The sequence below is a fragment of the Podarcis erhardii genome, assembly GCF_964252035.2.
Source record: "Podarcis erhardii genome assembly, chromosome: 17".
Classification (NCBI taxonomy): domain Eukaryota; kingdom Metazoa; phylum Chordata; class Lepidosauria; order Squamata; family Lacertidae; genus Podarcis; species Podarcis erhardii.
This window is the reverse complement of record NC_138515.1, coordinates 3,048,098-3,068,536: the sequence shown is the minus strand read 5'-3', so window position 1 is coordinate 3,068,536 and position 20,439 is coordinate 3,048,098. Positions and strand designations below refer to the sequence as shown.

Sequence of the window (20,439 nt, the reverse complement as noted above, 5' to 3'; positions counted from 1 at the left end):
CCTGTGGGTCTTGCCCATGCCAAGAGCCTTGCAATCCCTCACTCTTTTAAATTAAAGTTTACATCTTAATAAAACAGGATAAAAATTGAGCCACTGGTACAGAGTAGGGAAAGTATACATAAAGAGCACACAGATAATAGGGGATCCATCAGAGAGCTGTTAAAGGGGTGGAAGCGAGAGAACAGCATACAAAAACCTCAAAATAACAGGATGAGCACCTAGGTCAAGAAAATATTTCCAAGTGAACTCAGGGCTAGGAGAGAGAAAGTTCTTTTCCTGATGATTATTCAAATAAGTGATAAAAGCCAGCTGCAGAATCTTCAGCTCTGCACCCCTCGAAGCACTTTCAGGTGATAGCAAGTGAGATTTGTGACAGAGCTCTGCATACAGCTTTCTTAAACCAAATTGTCAATGGTGGTGCACCAAGTGCTTGCTTCTAAATCCTTTATCCAGCTCTGTCTTGACTCCAGAGTCAAGGGATGCCTCCAGCCTGTCACTATTTTGTGTGAGCCATTTAAACACATACTGGAAATTAAGGTTTGTGAAATTAAGGTGAATAACGCACTCTTGGTGCCAAAGGCACAACAATTATTCTTTAAAACGACAACAGGCCTTTTGCAGTCAGAAATGTGCTGGGGACATGCAGTGAAAAGTGTGTGGTAAATGAATGTTTAATGGGAAGACATATAAATACCCCACAAACAAATTGGGATGAATGCTCATTGTTATAAAACAGCCCTGCATATGAATCAGAATAAATGTTCAATACAGAGCACACATTGTCTAATCTCTGCATAAGCTTTGTGCAAGTGAATCAGGATGAATGCTTGATAGACCTGTCACCTGGAAGAGCTCCAAGGATACTTTTGGAATACATCCCTAATTATAAAAGTATACTTCAGGAAATGCACATATTTTGCTTCTGCAGAAGCTTGAAAGGTTTGGAGTAATAAGAGTTTTTGGTCTTTCGTGGCTACAGAAACCTCCATCGCATCCAGACATGTTCCTTGCCCATAGGAAGCCACCACCCTCTGCATGTTTGGGTTGAATCTCAAGGTACGCAGAATAACAAAACATTAAGAACAACAACCTGAATGGGGCAAACAAAAACCCCCACAAAACAATAATTTGTAAGAAATCCAGGACTGAGCATGCTCCACTGCCTGTACCAGTTACACAGTGTTAACTGTCAGCAGGAAAAGGAAAAGGGGCTGAGAAGAGACGTTGGTGGCCTCCAGTCCTTTGTGGCTTGGAAGGGCATTGCTGGCTGCCTGGAACCCTGAACATCAGCCTTCCGGTTGGCAGACGGTGTGGATCCATGGCAGCACTTTGTTTCAGGTCACACTTGTACTGACGCGTTGAAATCCAGCCTGGAAACCACTTTTGTGCCAGTCTATATGCTAATCTTATTTTACTTCCTTATGCTGCTTTCCCACCCCCATATTCTCCTGATCTTTGGAGGAGTGCCATTCCTCATAGTTCTCCCCCCCCCCCCAAAACAATCCCAGCACAGAATGCAACAGGTATGGGCAGGTTTACCTCTTGAACTCCTGTTTGGCATGGGGATTTTAAAGCCAAGGAATCCTTGCCAAAAAGATGGGCCAGTGGCTGTGATATAGGCCTCAGTGAGAATTGGGGGGCAGGCCTGAGCAGTTGGCCTTTTGGCTGCTCTTTCTGAGCCAGCCTTTCCCTTGGCCTGCCTCTCTTCATCCTGCTGCCGCGGCGTCTGTTTCATCTGCCAATCTTGGCCGTGGGGAAGCTGAGGCAGAGTGGAGACAGAGCTTTGGCTGCCGGAGCAGGATGTCTTCCTGAGCGCCAAGCTACTCTCTTTTCTCTCTCGCACTCCCTGGCTTCATGGAGAAACAGAATAAGCATCCCCAATCTGTTTATGGTTTCAAGAATTCCAGCCCTGGAGGTGGTGGGGACAAAGGGTGGGGTGTCAGTTTGAGAGCCAAAGAGGCCTTAGCTACGAAACTTGGTATCTGTGTCTTTAAAAGAAGAATAAATAAATTAGTAGAACTTGCTCAGTGCAGCCCAAGAGGCTGATGGTTCTTTGCCATTGACAACATCCCTGCACAATAATCAATAGGCTCTGCCCTTGCTAAACTCCACACTGCCTTGGCCAAGTATTTTGACTCGTGTGTAGGGCCCAGTTGATCTTGCCAGACATAGGAGCCAGCTCCCAGGGGCCGAGGTCCCATCACAGAATTGTAGGGTTGCAAGGGTCATCTAGTCCAACCCCCTGCAATGCAAGAATCTCAACTAAAGCATTCATGACAGGAGGCCACCCAACCTCTGCTTGAAAACCTCCAAGGAAAGAGGCCCCACCAATCAAATATTTGAGGAAGCCGTCCCATCCCCCCTGTTGATGGGCATTGCCATTCAAATGGTGGGTGTGCGCTGCGTCATGTGATCAGTTATGTGGGACAGGGCTTACCTGGGCCCCTCCAATATTTTATTCAAGTCGGCACCCCGTTGCCAGGCTTTGCTCCCTGAGGACTTACTGTTCTGTGTAAGAAGAAAGGGACCCATTTTTAATCACACACAAATTTCCATGGCAATAATTTCCCCTCTTTCTTTCCCTGAGCTCTATTCCTTCCATGTAGGGGTACAATCCACTAGGAAACTTCCTTTGAACTTACCCTCCCCATAGTCTGCTTTTAATGGTGCTGGAGTTTTTTCAGTAATTTCTCATGGATTTGTAGTTTGGCAGTTTAAATCACCTGCTCTGAAAGCTCTTGCATGTGTGAAATATGGAAGGTGCTAGTCCTCATGATTTATGCAAATATATTCAAACAGGTGCCAGATGTCATGGGCTGTTTGGATGCAGAGGAATGGTGGGAGGCACCAGCTTGGGAACCCCCAGGGGTCATCATCATGATTTATTACGGTCAAAGACCAGCTCGAAAAGCACAACTGGGACAGCTTCCACAAGAATAAAATATACATTTTAAGCAGTGTACAATAACAGCTTAAAGATTAAAATCTAAGGTAAGCGCATAAACACATAAGACCTAAAGATTTGGGCTACCATACAAATTGGCCCTGACACCCTGGAGGCCGAGGATGAGTGGACAGAGGGAGAAGATTGGGAGGAGGAGGTGGCAGAAGCTGAAGAGGCAACAGGGCTTAGTGAGAAGGGAGAGATTGTGGCAGAGAGAAGCCCAGGTGCAGAAGCAGAAGCTGGAGCAGGAGGGGGGGGGACAAGAGAGATCAAGAGGCAAAGATGAGTTAGGCTGGTGCAGAAGCATGGGTGCGTCCCCCTCCCAATGGTGTGCAGTGAAACTTTTTCACAGAGGAACAATGAGGCCCAGTGGCACCAACTTGAGGGGGTGATGTCGCATGTGTGATGTCCCGTGTGTATGCATTGCACCTCCCTCTCTAAGTTGAGCAGAAGCTTCCAGGGCTTTGGGAAGGAGGCACCCGGCCTCTGACAGGATGCTGCAGCCCTCCTGCCAGGTGGGCTTTGGGAAGGTTGTGGAAGAGCTCTTGGATCCCGTTGGAGCATTGCACCTCCCTCTCTAAACCGGGCAGAAGATTCCCAGACTTTGTGAAGGAGGCACCAGGCTTTAATACTGTAATACTCTAATTTACTGGGAACATTTTGGGGGCAAGCCTAGACCCCTCGTCCACTGCTCCCTCCTACTGCAACACGCTCCCCTCCCCACTGGTCTCCCAGGGCTAGGGAAGGGCATGAAGCGGGAGGAGCAAAGTCAGGCGTCTCAAAATGTGGGAGGGGAGGAGACTTAGGCATCTGTGGAAAAGCAGGCAACCTTCCAAAGAAGAGTGGTTGTGCTCATTAGCCTGGCACTCCTGAGCAGATCCTGTTTCTTCTGATAAAGAGTTAACTTCACTTGCTCTGTGTGATTTATTGCTGGCTCACTTCTGACACCAGCAGCCCTTGTCCTTTTCTAAAGTGAAAAGTTCCAGATCTAAGCCTACCTGGCAGCAACTGGCCCAAATCCTGTATGTGAGAGAGAGCTGGGCTAGTCAATAAAAGTACAGGTAATGGTGTTCTGGTCCTGCTGAGACCTTGGGTTGACTCCAGTTGTGTAGTACTTCTGGGCCTTTCTTTGTAGGATTTCCAGGGCTTCTGGGGCTCATGGCCTACTTCAAAAAATAAAGCACACACACACTTTAATGTGTCTCCTAACTGATCTTCCTTGTAGGATTCGTCTTCCAAAACAACTACTCTATTCCGAACTTAAAAATGGAAAGCATAATGCTGGTGGTCAACAAAAGAGATTTGAAGACTGTCTCAAGGCAAATCTTAAAATATGTAGTATAAACACTGACAACTGGGAAACACTGGCCTGTGAACGCTCCAGTTGGAGAACAGCCTTTACCAAAGGCGTCCTGGGCTTTGAAGACACTCAAACTCGGGACGCAAGGGAGAAACGTGCTAAGAGGAAGGCATGCTTGGCAAATCCACACCATGATCAACTCCTGCCCAGAAACCAATGTCCCCACCATGGAAGGACATGTGGATCCAGAATTGGCCTCCACAGTCACTTATGTACTCATTGTTAAAACCGTGTTTATGGAAGACAATCTTACTCGGCTATGAGTGATCACCAAAGAAGAAGAGACTACTTCTACCTACATTGGCGATGGCTTCTGACTCACTCTCTATCAGAGAGAGAGACTGCAACAGGTAGGGAAAGTTGGGTTGTTTCAAACTTTCCAAAGAAGAGAAGGCCAGGGATGGGCCCTGAGGCAAACAGCCAAGCTTTCCCTTTGCTTCCAACACCCTGGAGACCTTGACATACAATGTGGCATAATGGTTATAGAGTGCCGGACTGGAACCTGGAGTACCAGGGTTCAAATCCACACTGAGCCATGAAGGTGACTGGGTGACATTGAGCCAGTCACTCTCTCTTGGTCTAACCTACCCCTCGTGGCTATTGTGAGAACTAAAAAACAAAACAAAGAGCTGATGGGGGAAAGAGCTATGTACTGTATATGCCTCAAACTCCTTGGAGAAAAGGTGGTGCAAATATCTGGGGTCCAAGGTTCAGAGCCAGAGTCCTCATAGTCCTGCTTCTTGACCACTCCTTTATGCTTCCCAAGTGATCTTCCCTGGCGTGGCCATCACCTGCTCTCCCTTCCTCACACCTTCCCTGTTACTACAAATCTCTCTCTCCAAAGCTTTGTCTTGAAGTGGTGAAAACTGTATCTCATGTTATAGATATCTATAGCCTCCATTTTGAGCAGCCTTTTGAGTTCCCTGCATGCAGAATTTTGATTGGCTGGGTGCTGTGTGTGTGTGAAAAATTCTGTTCATAACTCAACAAGGGAACTGGTGGGTTTATGAGCAGAATTCCTCCCTCTTTCCCCCAACCCGAGCTCCCCACAATAAACAAAGACACATTCAGCTGGAAGATCAGGGTGGTTCCTTTTATTGCTATGTTCCATGATAAAGTTAGCACAAAAAAATCACAGACAGTATATAACCTGCACTGGGCAGGACTTGAGGGGTAGGAAGCGAAGGAGAAGGTCTGAGACAACACTGGCATTGAGACAACACTGGTGGACTTAAAGCTGAAACCCTGGAAGACTGTGTTTGGGTTCTCCCACGGCTCTGGCAATGCAGGCGTGAGTGTGCATGCAAGAAGATGGAACAGTTGCTCTCCCAGTGAAACCTGGCCCTGAGCAGATGAGACTTCTGATAGCCACTCGCCCCTCAATTTGCAGGAGGATGCTGGGCAGACACTTGGCACGTTCACAGATCTGGAACATCTTAATGATGGCAGCAGCAGCAGGAAGAGGTGGTGGTGTTTGGAAAATCCCTAATTTTGGGCCCAGTTGCAAGGGAAATAACTCTCACAGTTATTATGGAAACTGGAACTGGTGGAACTGGTTGGCATTCTCAGGCTTAAAGAGCACAGCAGTTATTTCATCCTCAGAACTAACCATTGTTAGCAAAACAACTTCTCACCTCCTAAACCATGTTGACATTCCCCATCCCCAGCCATTCAAGAGTTGAAAACACTGGGTTCTTGGGCCCTATTGCCTTTGCTCTGGCTTGCAAATTTGTAAGGGAAACACAAAGGAGTGTAAAAATACTGTGCAATAGCTCAGAATGTCAGAAAAAGTGGTCTGTAGTCTTGCGATCAAAAGCAAAAAGAGACTATTTAGATCATTAGCATAGGCCAGCAAATTCCTCTCCAATCATTACATGAGTAAGGCAGTTGCATTTATCATCACTTAGGAAAGGTGGTTTGTTTTGGTCTGGGACAGACAGGAAATCAATGGCCCCACTTTGGCAATCTGTGCCAGAAGCTAATGGCCTTTGAAAAATGAAGAAAAATCTGGCCAGATTTCAGCCCTTCCATCCATCAGGAATCCCAGGACTTCCATCTGCTTTATCAAAGGGTTAGTTGTTACTTGCAGCGTGGGGTGGGGCAGAGGTTGTTTTCAGGAGATGAACAGGAGAGGCTGTGTTACATAGCTAAGCAGTAACAGGGGAGAGATGAAGAACCGACAAGAGCCGTTACAAGGGGGAGGGGTGTTTGGCAAAGGATATGCAGCTCCTAGGTCAGGTGAAAAGCTCAGCCCCAACCAAAAACCAGTACATAGCCCAGAGCTGTACAAACCTACAATTTGGTGCCTCTTCCAGCTGGGAAAAGAAGTTGTCCCTGATCCCCTTACCCAAAGTGCAATGTACATAGGCAGGAGGTAGGGACCAGGAAGGATGGACCATAGCATGGAGCATGACCCAATCTTCAGCTGGCCCAAACTGATTAAGAATGATAACTCCCATCTATTGATTATTTCCCAATGTCCTATGCTAGGAACCTTGGTCATTAGCAGCAGAATATGACTCAGAAAGCACAAGGTGTCTACAGAGTCCCAGCAACTGTTGGGTTAACACCCAGAGCAATCTGTGGCAAGATGTTTTAACACCTGCAGAGAGAGTAGGGCTGGACCAGGGGGCATGCAAGATTCCTCAGAAAGAAATAATCAACAGTCTTGCTGGTAGGACAGTGGGGTGGGCGGAGAGAATCTGAAGTATCTCCTGGAAATGTCCAAACAACTCTCGAGATCCAACCAGTTCTGCACCAGCACCTAGTTCCATTCCAAGGTGGTGTTCACTGCTGAGTGAGCCCCTTTGTTATTTAAATTTGTGTTTCTTAATACAATATTCCCTCTTCTTCCCATACAGAGTGTTTTGAAAGATTTGCATTTTGTAGCCAGTTAGCAATGCATGAAGGCTTCCTCTTCCAATAATTACTGGGGAATGGGGGCAGGGAGAGAAGCTATTGTTTCCATTTGAGGAGTGGTGGTAGAATAATTAAAAAAAACCAAAAACAAATTCTACCCCACTTATACAGTGCTCAGACTAAAGTTTATGTGGTTGTGTGTGCATGCAAAAACATTTAAAATATTGAAAAGATGCTGTTGTAAGAATTCATATAGGCAAGTGTGTGCAAAATGCAGAATGGGAGTCCATGTTAATAAAGGTTGTTGAACCTGAGCAGCCATAAGCATAAGAAATAGGATTGTAAGGTTTAATTTTAGGTGCTGAGGGCAGATTTTGGTTGCTGGGACTGAGAACAAACAGCACATGTCTTTTGAGGCTATTTTGGCTCTGATGCTGTGCCATAATAGGAAATGATAGAGGAAAGCATTAAAATATGAGCTTTCATTAGAACAGGGAGTCACAGATCTTATACTTACAATGCAATACACATCTCAAAAAGGCACCTATATTGAGATTTTGGTAACATGCAAATATATTTAAAACGAATCATTCAAAAGGCATGTGATTAAACAACTGAGAATTCCATAATCAGCAGAAGTTTAAAAGCAAACAACTTGATAGAGGAGGAGGTGGAGAAGGTTTTCCAAAGCGCTTGCCCAAATAAAATTTGCTGGTGTTAAAGAGCATTTTGTTAAGAATTGGCAAATTTGTTATGTTGGCAAATCTCCTGCACATTTCAGGAAAGAAATTGTAAGCAACTTGCATGTAGAATGTCATGTGTAACAACTGGTACTGTATTCTGCTGTGAACCCAGCAAGATGAAACACGTGTAATCAGAGGCGTTCCGAGGCTCCCTTGCACCCTTGGCAAAGAGGTCCACCGAGCCACCCTGAGGAGTCGACATGCCATGGCCGGCTGCCCAGAGTAATGAAGGGGTGGCCCAGGGAGTGGGCAGATGGGCAGGGGGGCTCCTAGGCACTCTGAGGCAGAGTCAACAGGTGTGAATTTTGCCCCCCTGGGCAAGGGCCAATTTAAGTGACCTGTAGGTATGTCTCTGCGTGTGACTTGTCAGATGTGGTCCACAAGAACATTGCATGCTTTTTCTTGCTTGAAAGAAAGCATAACCACTTGAGTTCTGCTGGATTGGACCTCAGGTCCACCTTAGTCCAGCATTCTGTTTTCAACAGATGGCAGGCAGATGCCCTTGAGATGCTCACAGGCTGCTCATGAAGACAACATCCCTCCTCTGTTCCTCAGAGTGTGCAACTTAAAGGTATACAGCATGTGACCATGGAGGCTCTGTTTAGCTTTCTGTGCAGGAATTTTGTCATGCTAGGAGGTGGTACCTATTCTGTGAAGTATCAGTTAACACATTAAGTGCACGTTATACATTAGGAGTGTAGACAAAGCAAGCTACACGCAGCAGAGAATGGAACAAATCACTCAAGTCTTGGCTAGTGCAGCGAACACAGTGTAACCCTCATAATCCTGGCCACATTTCCTCCCCCACTGTTATTTGCTACACTGACATCCCTCCCCCACCCACTCCACACAACCCCCCCCCCCCGCTACAATTTCCAAACACCCCAATCCCCTGTAGCATGAGGTTGGCTTGTTATGCAATTTAATCTCATTATATATATATATATATATTTATATGTATGTATTTATGAAACAAATATAGACATAATATTTATAATTTTGTCACAAAATAAAATTCTGTGATTTCTCTCTCTTTGTCTCTGCTTATTTTTACAACCTGCAGAAATATTAAGAAAATTAGATATTTCTCTTTCTTTTATAAGTGCTTCCATTAAAAATATACACGCGAGAAGCTTTTTGTACTGTTACAGTTATGCTTGTTTGAGATATATGTATAAGTATGTGAGTTTATCACTCTCTCACACACACATATACTATCTCTTACTCTGTCATAGAAAATGTGCAAATTAAAAGCGTAGCAAACATATTTTTTTTGAGGGAGTGTGGGAGGAGAAGCTAAGCATAGAGGGATACCAGCTACTTGTTTCAGAGACAGGAAACTGGTCAGATCCTGTCAGGCAGGGTTAAGGGATTTTGAGTATAATCTTGACTTGGACACACAGGACACCTGGGTTCCTTATCTAAGTTAAGGGAGAATTCCACATGTTGTCCCACCCCACCCCACTCCAGCAATCAGGAAGACAATTCCCACAAATCATTTCACAAGTTGGATTTCAGAGTCTTGACTGCCCCAGCACTCCTTAAGATACACTGGCGCAAGGGGTGGGGCACCTGCACAAATGTTGGCCATCGAGAACCTCTGCCTCCCACGGTCGACATGCTGTTCCCGCCAATCAGCTGTGTGGGCACCAATGAACGTGGGTTTCCACTATTTGAGAGCACATCTGAACCTCAAAAAGGGACCCCCCTAGTTGTCACATGAATGACCCAAACAGTGAACCTGGAGCAGCCAGCAAGTGTACGCAGCCAATCCCAGTGCCTTGACCATTGTACCTAAATGGTACCCAAGTTTGCAAACACCTGTCTGTCAGGTTCAGACTTTACATTTTTAGGTGTATGCCCCAGAAATGTAGCACGTGAGGGAGTCTAGAGGCTGAGGCCTGCTGCACTTTCCCCTTGATCAGTCTGCCATGTCAGAATAATAGAGTGACTTAACAGCAGGGAGCTTTAGGAGGTGTTGGGAACCTGCAGAAGGCCAGAAATTTAGGAAAGGGGTTTGTTCTTTGCAGGGGAAGACAGAGGGGTTGGCAATACCTCAGAGTGAGTTTGAGGAAACTTTCTAATGCTATTAAACACAGTTTCCCACAAAGCGCTCCAAAGATTTATGCCATCCTGTGGCAGAGATTATGCCTGGGTTTGCTTCTGAATCAGATGCTGGTATATCTGAGAGCAGTTCTGTGCACCTGGGCTTAATGCATGGGAGAAGTCAGGGGCATAAAAGAGTTCCTTTGTGCACTGTAAACCTCAGCCCAAGGGCCTGGTTGCAGCTGGCTGCTTTACAAAACGCTTCTGTTGGGGCAGAGGAATGGGCTTCCCGTAACACTGTGACTGGTCAAGGAAGTGGGCTCAAGGAGGGCAGACATTATGCCTTGCCTCCCTGTGGGGACAGCAGGGCTATTCCACACAGGCCATTGGAGGCAGGGAGGGGTACGTTTCCCACCTCAACGCAACAGGGACCCAGCTGCTCACCCCAAGCTGCTGGATATGGCTCCCCCACTTGCCACTGTGGGTCGCACCCAAGTGTCCTGGTCCACAGCACCCCTTTTTAACCCCTTCCTGCTTCTTTTGACTGTCTCCTCTCACAGAGCAGGAGTGGAACCCAGGCGTCCTGCATCTAACCCGTTAAGATCCCAGAGAGCTCTGGGAATAAAATTCCAGGACTTCTGGATCCCTTTGGGTGGGAGGGAATTCTCCCTCCTGTGTGTTTGGCTAAATATAGATAGGTAAGAGATATATAATGCATATATAGAAATTTAAAATATTTTATCTTTAAAAAATAACTTTTCTTTTTTTAAAAAATGTAAATCTAAGGCTCTCTCTCCCCCCCACTTCCCTCCCCCACCCCCCACCCCTATGGCCTTTAGGACCCCCACCCTCCACTCAGAGATCTGAGGGGCTGGCTCTCCCTCTCGCCCAGTCGGGCTTCATTCTGGCCCCTGAGAGGAGGAGGTGGGAAGTGAATAAAGAACCAGCAATACCTTTCCCCCCAACAAGCAGGGAGTGCCGCCCCCCATTCCACACATGGCAGGTGAACTGTATCCCTCCCTCCCCTCCCCTCCAATGGCAGCCAGGGGTTGAGTGGCACAAAGAAAGGGCGTCTCTTGTTGTGGGAGAAGAGTGGGCGAGCATTGGTCACATGACGCTCTCCAGGATGACTGCCTTGCTGCCCCCATCGGAGGCAGGAGTCAAGGTGGTCAGAACGCCAAATTCTGATTCAGGCACCTTGTATTCCAGATGGTGCAACCCCCAGATCGGCTGGGTGAGGTGGTGCCAGCGCTGTTGAGTGGAGAGAAACAGACAGTGAAGACCTGTATAAACTCAACAAATGCATGCTTTTTTGCACATAATACATTCTCTGTGCCCTTTACTACTAGAGACATTGACAGCCTCATAGCCAATGCCCCCAGCAGAACACTAACCTGACATGGCATTCACGTACACTCTGTCATCTCAAAGGATGGCCAAGGCTTCAGCAGTGCTGCTCTCTTCTTTGGCCCTTCCCACCACCAACACCTAACCTTAAACACACTGTGCTTACATTTTCTCTTAACTTTGCAGAAGTTGGAAGTTTTCTGTACTTTCCCTATCATGTCAGCAGAAGAGTGAACAGCTACAGAAGACTCAAAGTAACTTCAACTCAAGCCAGAGCTCTCAGAGCAAATTGTTACAGTGGCAGCAATCCCTGCAGTATCCCTTCTCAGTATTTTTCTTTTTTTGGTTGAGTTTTTTTTTGAGCCATTCAATGTCAAAACTACTACTTTTCTGTTTATATGCTTTAATTTGATATTTGTCTCTCTACAGCCTTAAGACGATTCTCCAGATCTGCCTTTGACAAAATGGACGGGCAGGCAGGCAAGTGGGTGGCAATGGGATGTTTTTCCAAGCTTACACTTCCCTTCTATTTTTGCATCTTACAGCTATTGTGCTAAAAATGGCAGAAGCACCGAAAAATAAAACTAGCCTGGCTAGATCTGGGTGAAAGGGCAATGCACTAAGTGAACTGAGAAGGCTCCATGTGCCTAAGAAGTGCCTCAAATTCTCTAAACGAAACAAGCACCAGCATGTCTGTAGGACTCTCACTGACGGTATCAGATCAGCAAGCAGCCCAGGCAGCACGGCACGTCTAAGCCACGGCTGCTGAGAAGCATCTCAGGAGGGAGGAGCTGGGGGGGGGGGCACCAAAGGAGGAAAGGAGAGGGCTGGCTGCAGGCTGTGGCCATAGTAGCCTCTGCAAACTGATCAGATCACTGACCTAGACAAGTCACTATAGGAGCAGGGGAGCAGCGACCCAAAGAAATCAGGAGCCCTCCACAGTCAGCGCTCAACAGGGTCTGCTGGCAAGGGGCAGGGGCCCTTCTGGCACAACTCATGGCTGCTGCACACTGGGGCAGGTGGGCGTTGAAGCATGCATGGCTTCAGCACATGTCTGCAATCCTCATGGGCTAGAGTGCTTCAGCATGCATTGCCCCCTGGCACACCCCTGGTCATGGTGTGGGATGTTCACCCTCCAGGCTCACCCCCCCCCCCATTTGAACCTGGGAATCCTGGGTCTCTTCCATTCTGGAGATCTGGGAAGGAGCCTCACCTCAGCCAGTGTCCCCTTGGCACGGATGAGCTTGTAGAGAGCAGTAAGAGGGACACACAGCATGGAGGATAGTGCGAAGCACCAGCCGATGGCTTCTCCCCACCAGGGGTAGACGTAGCTGTTGTTGTAGATCAATGGCTTGTAGTAGGCAACATTGAAGAGAAAGACGCCCTGGAAAAGTGGGGGGAAGGGGGGTTTGAGAGGTATCAAGTGGTTGTCTGGTGCAGTCAGGTTTGTAACCCCACCTCCCCTCCAAACCTTTCAGTTTTCCTTTCTTTTCTTGCTTAGAATGAAAATGTTGGTATCCCTCTTTAACATTTTGACCATGTTCTGGTGAATGGATCTATCTCTAGGGAGCATTCAAGTTGTTCTCTAAGGTGTCCACACATGGGGTTTTTGCCATCATGGCTCACACAGCTCTACATACCCAATCAGACACACGGGAGGCACCCAAGATTGCAGCCACTTCCTTTGGGTGACCTTACTTTGTGGACAGTGGCTGCTTGCTGTCACAACTGTTGATATAAGCAGGTTTTCCAGCTGCAAAAAGCTGCTCACAACAGCAGCAGCACCTGAGTATGGAAAGCGATTGGGAGCATTCAATGTGATCCTTTGAGAGTGCACTATATAAGTGTGGATGCCTGAGTGTGCAGACCTATGTTTACCACTTGCAGGAGGCAAAGTGTATTGGGACAGATTTAATATTCCCGTTTCGCAGGCATGAAGGAAGGCCAAGAGCCACAGCTGAGCTGGAATTTGAACCCAGTTCTCTGCTAGGTTCCAGGGCACCTCTACAGATGTTGCTTGTCAGATCTGTCATGATGTCTGCCCAGCCTCTGTGAACAAGAACTCACACCTCGCCTCTCTGTCAATGTTACATTTGTATGGAATCTGTTTGGAATCTGTAGAAGTCTAGCAGCCATTACCTCACCGGTAAGGGTTCTTAGATTTCAGGTGTGAAGCATCAATATTTTGATGAGATGAGAACTTTGGTTCTCCCACCCTCATGTGAGGCTGCAGTCCTGACCCACTGGGCACAGCCAGGCACTGCCTTATGACCCACTAGGTGTCATTACCCACCCTCACCAGGCTGTACCTCATTCCACCAGGCCTCACCTCTTGGCACCACCCTTTAGCTCCTAAGCTCCATAACCTGACAACCCAAATCAGCAGTGGCACCAGGTGGGGGAAACATCTGAAGTGGTGGTGTTGGTGGGGCAGAGAAAGAGAGCAAGAATTGGGCACATGTGGTTCTATGGGGACAGATTCTGAGAGGAGAATGCAGAGCACTCTCCTGCTTGAAAACAGCTGTAGCTCTACATTTAGCTGCCAATGGGACTACGGAGAAGATGCAAATATTTTTTGTCTGGAGTTGGCTTCCCCATGACCTAGGAAGGTGAGGCAACCACCTCCAACAGAAGACTTTGGGTGCAATTAGGGGCAGCAGAGGGGGAGGCAGGCAAAGCAGGCCAAATGCGTCATGCAGTTGTCATTCCATGACATGTGAATGCCAGAGAGAGAAGATCCAAAATGGTGCATTCACCTTCTCCCTCCTTAGCAATCCCTTGGGAAGTTTGAGTGCACCAGTCTCTGTCTGTTGAAAAGGAGTGGCAGAAGATCACAGTAATTCCTGGTAATGTCAGTGAGTTTTCTGCAGGTGAACTTCCCCAGGGGATTTTGCAGCAGCTTAATTAATAGGAAGGAAAATGTGTCATTTTGGGTTTTCTGCTTCAGGCATCAAAATGTTTTTGCCCAGTCTTGCATCCCTGAAGCACCATTTGTGTGTGTCATGCCACACACATCTTTTTTGCCTCCTCAGCTTTGCCCATTTTCCTACCACTTATCGTTATGCCTGGAAAAGTTTGAGCCACTAAACCTCTCTCTGTGTGTGCCTGGCTGCTGCTAAAAATGTGAGCAGGGTTAGCAAAAAAAGGCAGCGACTCTGCTCTGAGCTGCAAAAGTGTCACCTGTTGCATTTCTCCCCTAATGATTCAGTGCTTTTGCTCAGGAACAGGACGGCCACCTGACTTGCAGGCAGACTGTAGTTCAGGGACAGAGCATTTGATTTCCATGCAGAAGATCTCAGGTTCAATCTCCAGCATCTCCTGGTAGGGCTGAGAATGTTCCTTGTCTGAAACCCTGGAAAGCTGCTGCCTGTCAGTGCAGACAAGCTGAGCTACATGGACCAATGGACCTGAGTACGAGGCAGCTCCCGATATGTCCCTTCCTGTGTGTCTTTAGTGGCAGCCAGATTCACACACAGGTGAATCTTTTCCTGCTGGATTTCTGCCTGTCACCCACCAGTTTAAGGCCCAGAAATCCTACTGGGGAACAGTTGAGCTAGGAACATGAAGAGCTTTTATACTGGCGCCCAAGAGATGTCCTTGTATCCACGGCCCACACCACTCTCCCCCCTTAGAATCCCACCCTGGAGTATTACCAGGCAGATGAGAGGAGTCAGGAACATCCAGCACCACTTCATCCACAGGGAGGGCCGGTAGCCAATCATGCAGGCAATGTCATCCATGAAACGATCGGCACCTGGCGGAAGTTGGGAGAGCGCATGAGAGCATAGCAAGAGCCCTGCTGGCTCAGAACAAAGGACTGTCCAGGCCAGCATCTTGCTTCCCACAGCAGCTGGTCAGGGGTCGATGGGAGAGCAGGAGGGAATAGCCCTCTCCTGCTGTAGCTCCTCAGCCAACCTCCTCAACCTCTTGCAGCGGTTCTCAACTTGTGGGTCCCCAGATGTTGTTGGACTACAACTCCCATCATCCCTGAGCTCTGTCCTTGCTAGCTAGGGGTGATGGGAGTTGTAGTTCAACAACATCTGGGGACCCACAGGTTGCGAAAGGCTGTCTTAAGGGAAATGCTGCCTCTTTGAGATGGAGCAAAGGTTTATGATTCTTTGTTCCAACCCCTCCTGGAGCCTCTTGGAAAGCCCTTGGCCCCACGTAGGCAGCCCTGCTCGCCTGCTCCTCCCTCCTCCCTCTCCTAGTTGCTACAGATAAAACAGGAACCTTTCAAGGGCACAGCTCTGCCCAGGAGCCCAGAGAGGAAAGGGAAGTAGAGACACCTATGACTGGGGATGGGGCAGAACAAAACATGCCAGTTTCAACTTTTGCCCACATTTGCTGCACACACAAGGTCACACCTCGTTTTGCTCCCGACCCATTAAGCCAGAACAATGCTAACCCTGACCTTGAACACACAATCACTAAGTGAGCATGTTCATGTGGAATAGTTACCATTCAGCCCCTTTTAACTGCCCCACTGTGCTTCTAACTATGATGGCTGAAGTGTGCAGCTTGGCCCCACGACTGTGGGTGCCCTGCAGCGTGCATGGCCCTGGCACCAAAAATTGTGGGTGCCCAGCCCTTTCATGGGGAATTCTGTGGGTACTTGGGCACCCAGGGCCCCAGAGAGTTGACACCTATGGCATGAGGTATTGTTTATGTGGGGGAAAGGTGCTTAGTGTTTTCCCTTTGCACTGGAGTGTGAAGTGGGCCTTTTGTGAAATCCACTCTTTTGTTGCTTTTCAGCCACTCAGACTGTGAAATATGTAAGGGAGTTTAGGTGTGTGTTAGCCAGAGGTGGAGCTAGCTGCTCCGGCACCTGGATCGGTACACATGCTGTGCACTTGGGGGTGGGGTGGTGATGTTACCCCCCTCAGGGATGACATCTGGGGCAGACCGCACCCCCCACACCCCCTTCCTCTGCCAGTGGTTAAAGCCAGCCCAAATGAGCAGCAGAACATGCGGGGAAACGGTTCCTGGGTTGTTTTAGGCTCCAGATGTGGGTGGGGTTGATGATGAAATGCTCCCTCATATATTTTACAAAGGAGTAAACACACTTGCAAGGAGAAGAATGGTAGTCTGCCCTTTTCTTTGCCAAGCTAGCTATCCGTGGGTATTTCCCCACACGCATCCAGCCATGGGACCTTCCGCTTGCCCCACTGGCAGTCTAAAGTCCAGGAACAGTTCTAGCATGAGACCAACCCTTAGAGCAGGAGTAGGGATGCGGGTGGCACTGTGGGTTAAACCACAGAGCCTAGGGCTTGCTGATCAGGAGGTCAGTGGTTTGAATCCCCGCACTGGGGTGAGCTCCCATTGCTCGGTCCCAGCTCCTGCCAACCTAGCAGTTCGAAAGCACGTCAAAGTGCAAGTAGATAAATAGGTACCGCTCCGGCGGGAAGGTAAACGGTGTTTCCGTGCACTGCTCTGGTTCGCCAGAAGCGGCTTAGTCATGCTGGCCACATGACCCGGAAGCTGTACACCGGCTCCCTGGCCAATAAAGCGAGATGAGCACCGCAACCCCAGAGTTGCCTGCGACTGGACCTAACGGTCAGGGGTCCCTTTACCTTTTAGCTAACATGGCACCTTGCAGACATTGTTGGACATCAGCTCCAGCCAGACGGGAGCCAAAGATCACCTGGAGGACACAGCATTGGCTGCCCTTGCTTTAAATCTGTGGCAAGTGACCTTGTGCCATATATTTGCTAGACTGACATTTTGCCTGCTGTTTCAAACCAAGGCTGTCATAGTGTTGACCATGTAAACAAATTACACCACTCCATGGTTGTTGGCTCCCTTGGTGCAAATTGAAAGGGCATTTTCACACATCAGTCCTAAATCCCTTTGTGTCTCTTGCACACTGCAGGCAAAAGCTCCCTGGAGGAAAGGTGCCATATAAATGCAATAAATAAAATGAAATACAAGACAGAAAGCTGAAGAGAATAATTTGTAATACAAATGAGCATTCTGGCCAACAGTGTTTTTTGTTTTTGTTTTAAAATCAGATTAAAACATCCTCCTTTCACTTGCAAAGTATGTTGGGCGTCTGTGACTTCCAACACCCAAGCAGTGCTGAGTCTCACTCCTGATCTGGCCCTCATATCCCTGCAGTTTATTCCCCAGAGGTTCTTTCCCTCTCCCCATCTGGAAAACAGTGCCAGGTGGGGATAAGGCAGGTGGAAAGGCTCAGTGACACACAGACTCAATTCCCCACAAGCCAACAGAAAACATTTATGTTTAAAAACATGAGTCTGCCCTGGCCACATGCAGTTTGAGGTCCCGTCTACACTGTGCATTTAAAGCAGCATTGTGTCACTAGGAACAGAATCCTGGGAACTGTAGTTTGTTAAGGGTGCCGAGTGTAGTTAGGAGACCCCTATTCCCCTCTCAGAGCTACAATTCTCAGAGTTCTCTGGGGAAAATAATAGAGTGTTAAATCACTCTGGGAATTCTGTGAAGGTAGCAGGTTGTGTTCTGTATGCTGCCCGGTGTTTGCTACAAATAGTAATTGAGCCACTCTCCAAAGGTGGCACCCATCTTAAACGCAACAGTGGTCTCCCTCTTCACCCAAGAAGACTAGAAACATTTTCTCCAATTTATCCAGAGTGCAGCCTGTACACATCTGTGACGACCAGCTGGCATTCTGGGGGACCAGCATGCAGTGTCAACATTTGCGACTGCTTCTCTGTTTAGCCAATTGAGTTCCCCCCACTCTTCCAAACAGGGACACAACTTGATCTTACCGTAAACCCAGCCGACTGCTATGCACTCCCAGAAGGCCTGCCAGAGAAGGGTCGTGCCACTTGCCGAGTAGTAATCAAATAGCTGGAAGACATACATACCCCCCTGTGTGGAGGGCCTGGGTGTGAGGTTCACAGGGCACCACAAAATGCTTATCCAATGGCTTCTTGTTCCCAGCACCTGGCTCCTACCATCCCACACCTCCCTTCAACATTCCTGAAGCACCTCCATTCTTCTAACTAGGGGGTCAGCCTTACTTCTTAGCAGTGGTTCAGGGCAGCTTATTTCTCCAGAGCAGGAGCAGCGCTTCTTTTCCTGGCACTGCTTTTGGGAACCCCCTTCTCCTGCTTAGGGACAGCAAGGAGTGGAGAAAGGAAGAACAGCAGTGTGGGGAGGCAGATGCTGAAGAGGATGGCTGGCCCACAGGCAAAGGGGTCTGTGGCAAGAGAAGGTAGGCCTGTCAGAGGCCTGAGGTGGTGAATATAAATTGTGCACCCTCCCGCCATGTGCGCACATCCTGTGGCACCAGTGGTGCTTCTGGGATTCCCCTGCACCTGTCAGGGGCTGCAGGACGGCTGCATCTGGGAATCCCAGCTTGTCCTTACTCCTTTCTTCAGGGTGATGTCACTGCCCAAATACGGGCACCAAGGGAAGACTGTCAATAAAGGACTCCCTGCCCACATGATCACAGGGTGCTTGTTGCAGCTGACCTGATGGCTTAGTCTTTCGAGCCTCACCTCACCCGCAGTCATGTGCTCTGATTACAATTAATGTGCTCTGGCACACAGTTCAGGAATCTCATAGCAGAGGGTTTGTGCCTAAAAATAGGAGCGGCCACCTTCTTGCTGCACTTAACAGACATAACTGCCTCTGCTTCAAACACCGAATTGCAGTGCAACCCATACCATGTCTTTCAGAAGTATGTCCTACTGAATTTAACAGGGCTTGCTCCAAGGTAAGCAGGTTAGGACTGCAGCCTTATTGCCAATGGTTCAGGTGGGCTGTCCACCATTTATTAATTTTTTTAAATTAAGCATAACCTGTATATATTTGAAATTAAATGTTTGTGCAGCACTCTGCTTTAATATTTATTTTTTTAAAGCTCAGATCAGTTTTTTTTAAGTTCAAAAATTGCCCAGGTGAGAGGGAAGTGGTATTGCGATGTCTAAGACACCAGACAATCAGTACTGTGCACAGCCAGTTGCTCCCAACTCACTGAACAGTTTTCCTTGGGCCTGGTTCTGAAAAGAAATAGGTACACCCAACAGCCACCAGAAGTGGTGAGTGCACTTCTAGAGCACAGCGGCCATTGATTCTAAGCCCATCTGTTTGCACACTTAAGCAAAGGACAGCTGGCAGGTGCAGTTGTGGCAACAAAGGCATAGCAGAGGCCCTTGATAAGCTACTTAATCAGGCAGGGGCGTGAAGAGGGAGCATGAGGCCCTGGGCAGCTCCAGGATCTTGTGTCAATTTTTTTCTGACCTCAGCTGACAGCTATTCACTGCCAGATCTGCCTGTACTCTCTGACCGTAAAGCCAACCCCTTTCCTGCTTTGCAATGAGATCTCTTTGTCAGGTCACTTATACTTTCGCGTAGCTCCCCATTAGTCTATTTTGGACAATGGCACACAAGGTGAGCCAGCCTTAATAGATCAAGGTAAAGTCACCTCAGCTGCTGTGTACAGTCATCAAAACAATAACTGAGAAACACCTAGACTGAGTGGAGCCCCTATAGATCCCTTTTTGGAAATTAAGGCCTTGCAGAACATGCTCTGTTAGGTTAAGCCGGGCTTCTTACGAGACTTCAGCAACAATTGGATTCCACGTAAGTCCTGAGATGCATTGCAAAATAAGCTTCACTAAACCTGAACTGTTACATAACTCAGATCTAAAGTCTTGTAGGCAGATTGCAGCCACTCTGCCAGCAAGTAGAACAACAGAGACTCAAATCTTTCTAGCCTGAAAGCCATATCAATGCATCTTTTTGCTTTGTTCTGTTCTAGCATGTGTGTAGGAATAATTGGCAATTAAAATTTTACTACACTTTTTTTTGCTTTGCTTGTATTCTAGATCTGACTGTGACAGCAGCAGGAGGAGCCCAAATTTACTAGCAACAATATTAGCAGCCTTGGACCACAGATTTTGGGTGCCATTAAGGGATGATGGAATACAATCTACTGAGCACTTGAGACCAAGGGCAACTAGGAAGCTGCATTCTCTGCTCCCCTGGAAGAACACCAGGGCAAAGGAAACATCAGCACCACACATCAGCCAGAGAGGGAGAAGCAGCAGGGAGCTTCTTTCCTCCTATCCTTCCAGAAAGGAACACTCTGTTCCAGCTGCCCTGGGAGAGCAGAGCAAAGGAAAGCTCAGGACTGCCAGGGCTATGTAGATTTT

At 47.9% G+C, this 20,439-nt stretch overlaps 1 protein-coding gene and 1 long non-coding RNA gene across 3 annotated transcripts in view; one reads left to right on the top strand and one right to left on the bottom strand.

Moving 5' to 3' along the window:
* Positions 1–2,395: 2,395 nt before the first annotated feature.
* Positions 2,396–7,497, top strand: LOC309331974. The gene is made up of 2 exons (XR_014152022.1): positions 2,396–7,359; positions 7,420–7,497. It is a non-coding gene; the product is annotated as an uncharacterized lncRNA (long non-coding RNA).
* The window catches only part of SLC6A8 (solute carrier family 6 member 8), a 36,914-nt gene continuing 21,851 nt past the window's right edge, over positions 5,377–20,439 (bottom strand). For both annotated transcript variants that reach the window (XM_081844537.1, XM_081844536.1), the window contains exons 10-13: positions 18,046–18,148; positions 14,953–15,053; positions 12,513–12,683; positions 5,377–11,203 (exon numbers count right to left, since the gene is read on the bottom strand). In XM_081844537.1, coding sequence (XP_081700663.1) covers positions 11,060–11,203; positions 12,513–12,683; positions 14,953–15,053; positions 18,046–18,148 — 519 coding nt within the window. In that variant the 3' untranslated portion in view covers positions 5,377–11,059. The remainder of the gene's footprint in view (positions 11,204–12,512; positions 12,684–14,952; positions 15,054–18,045; positions 18,149–20,439) is intronic.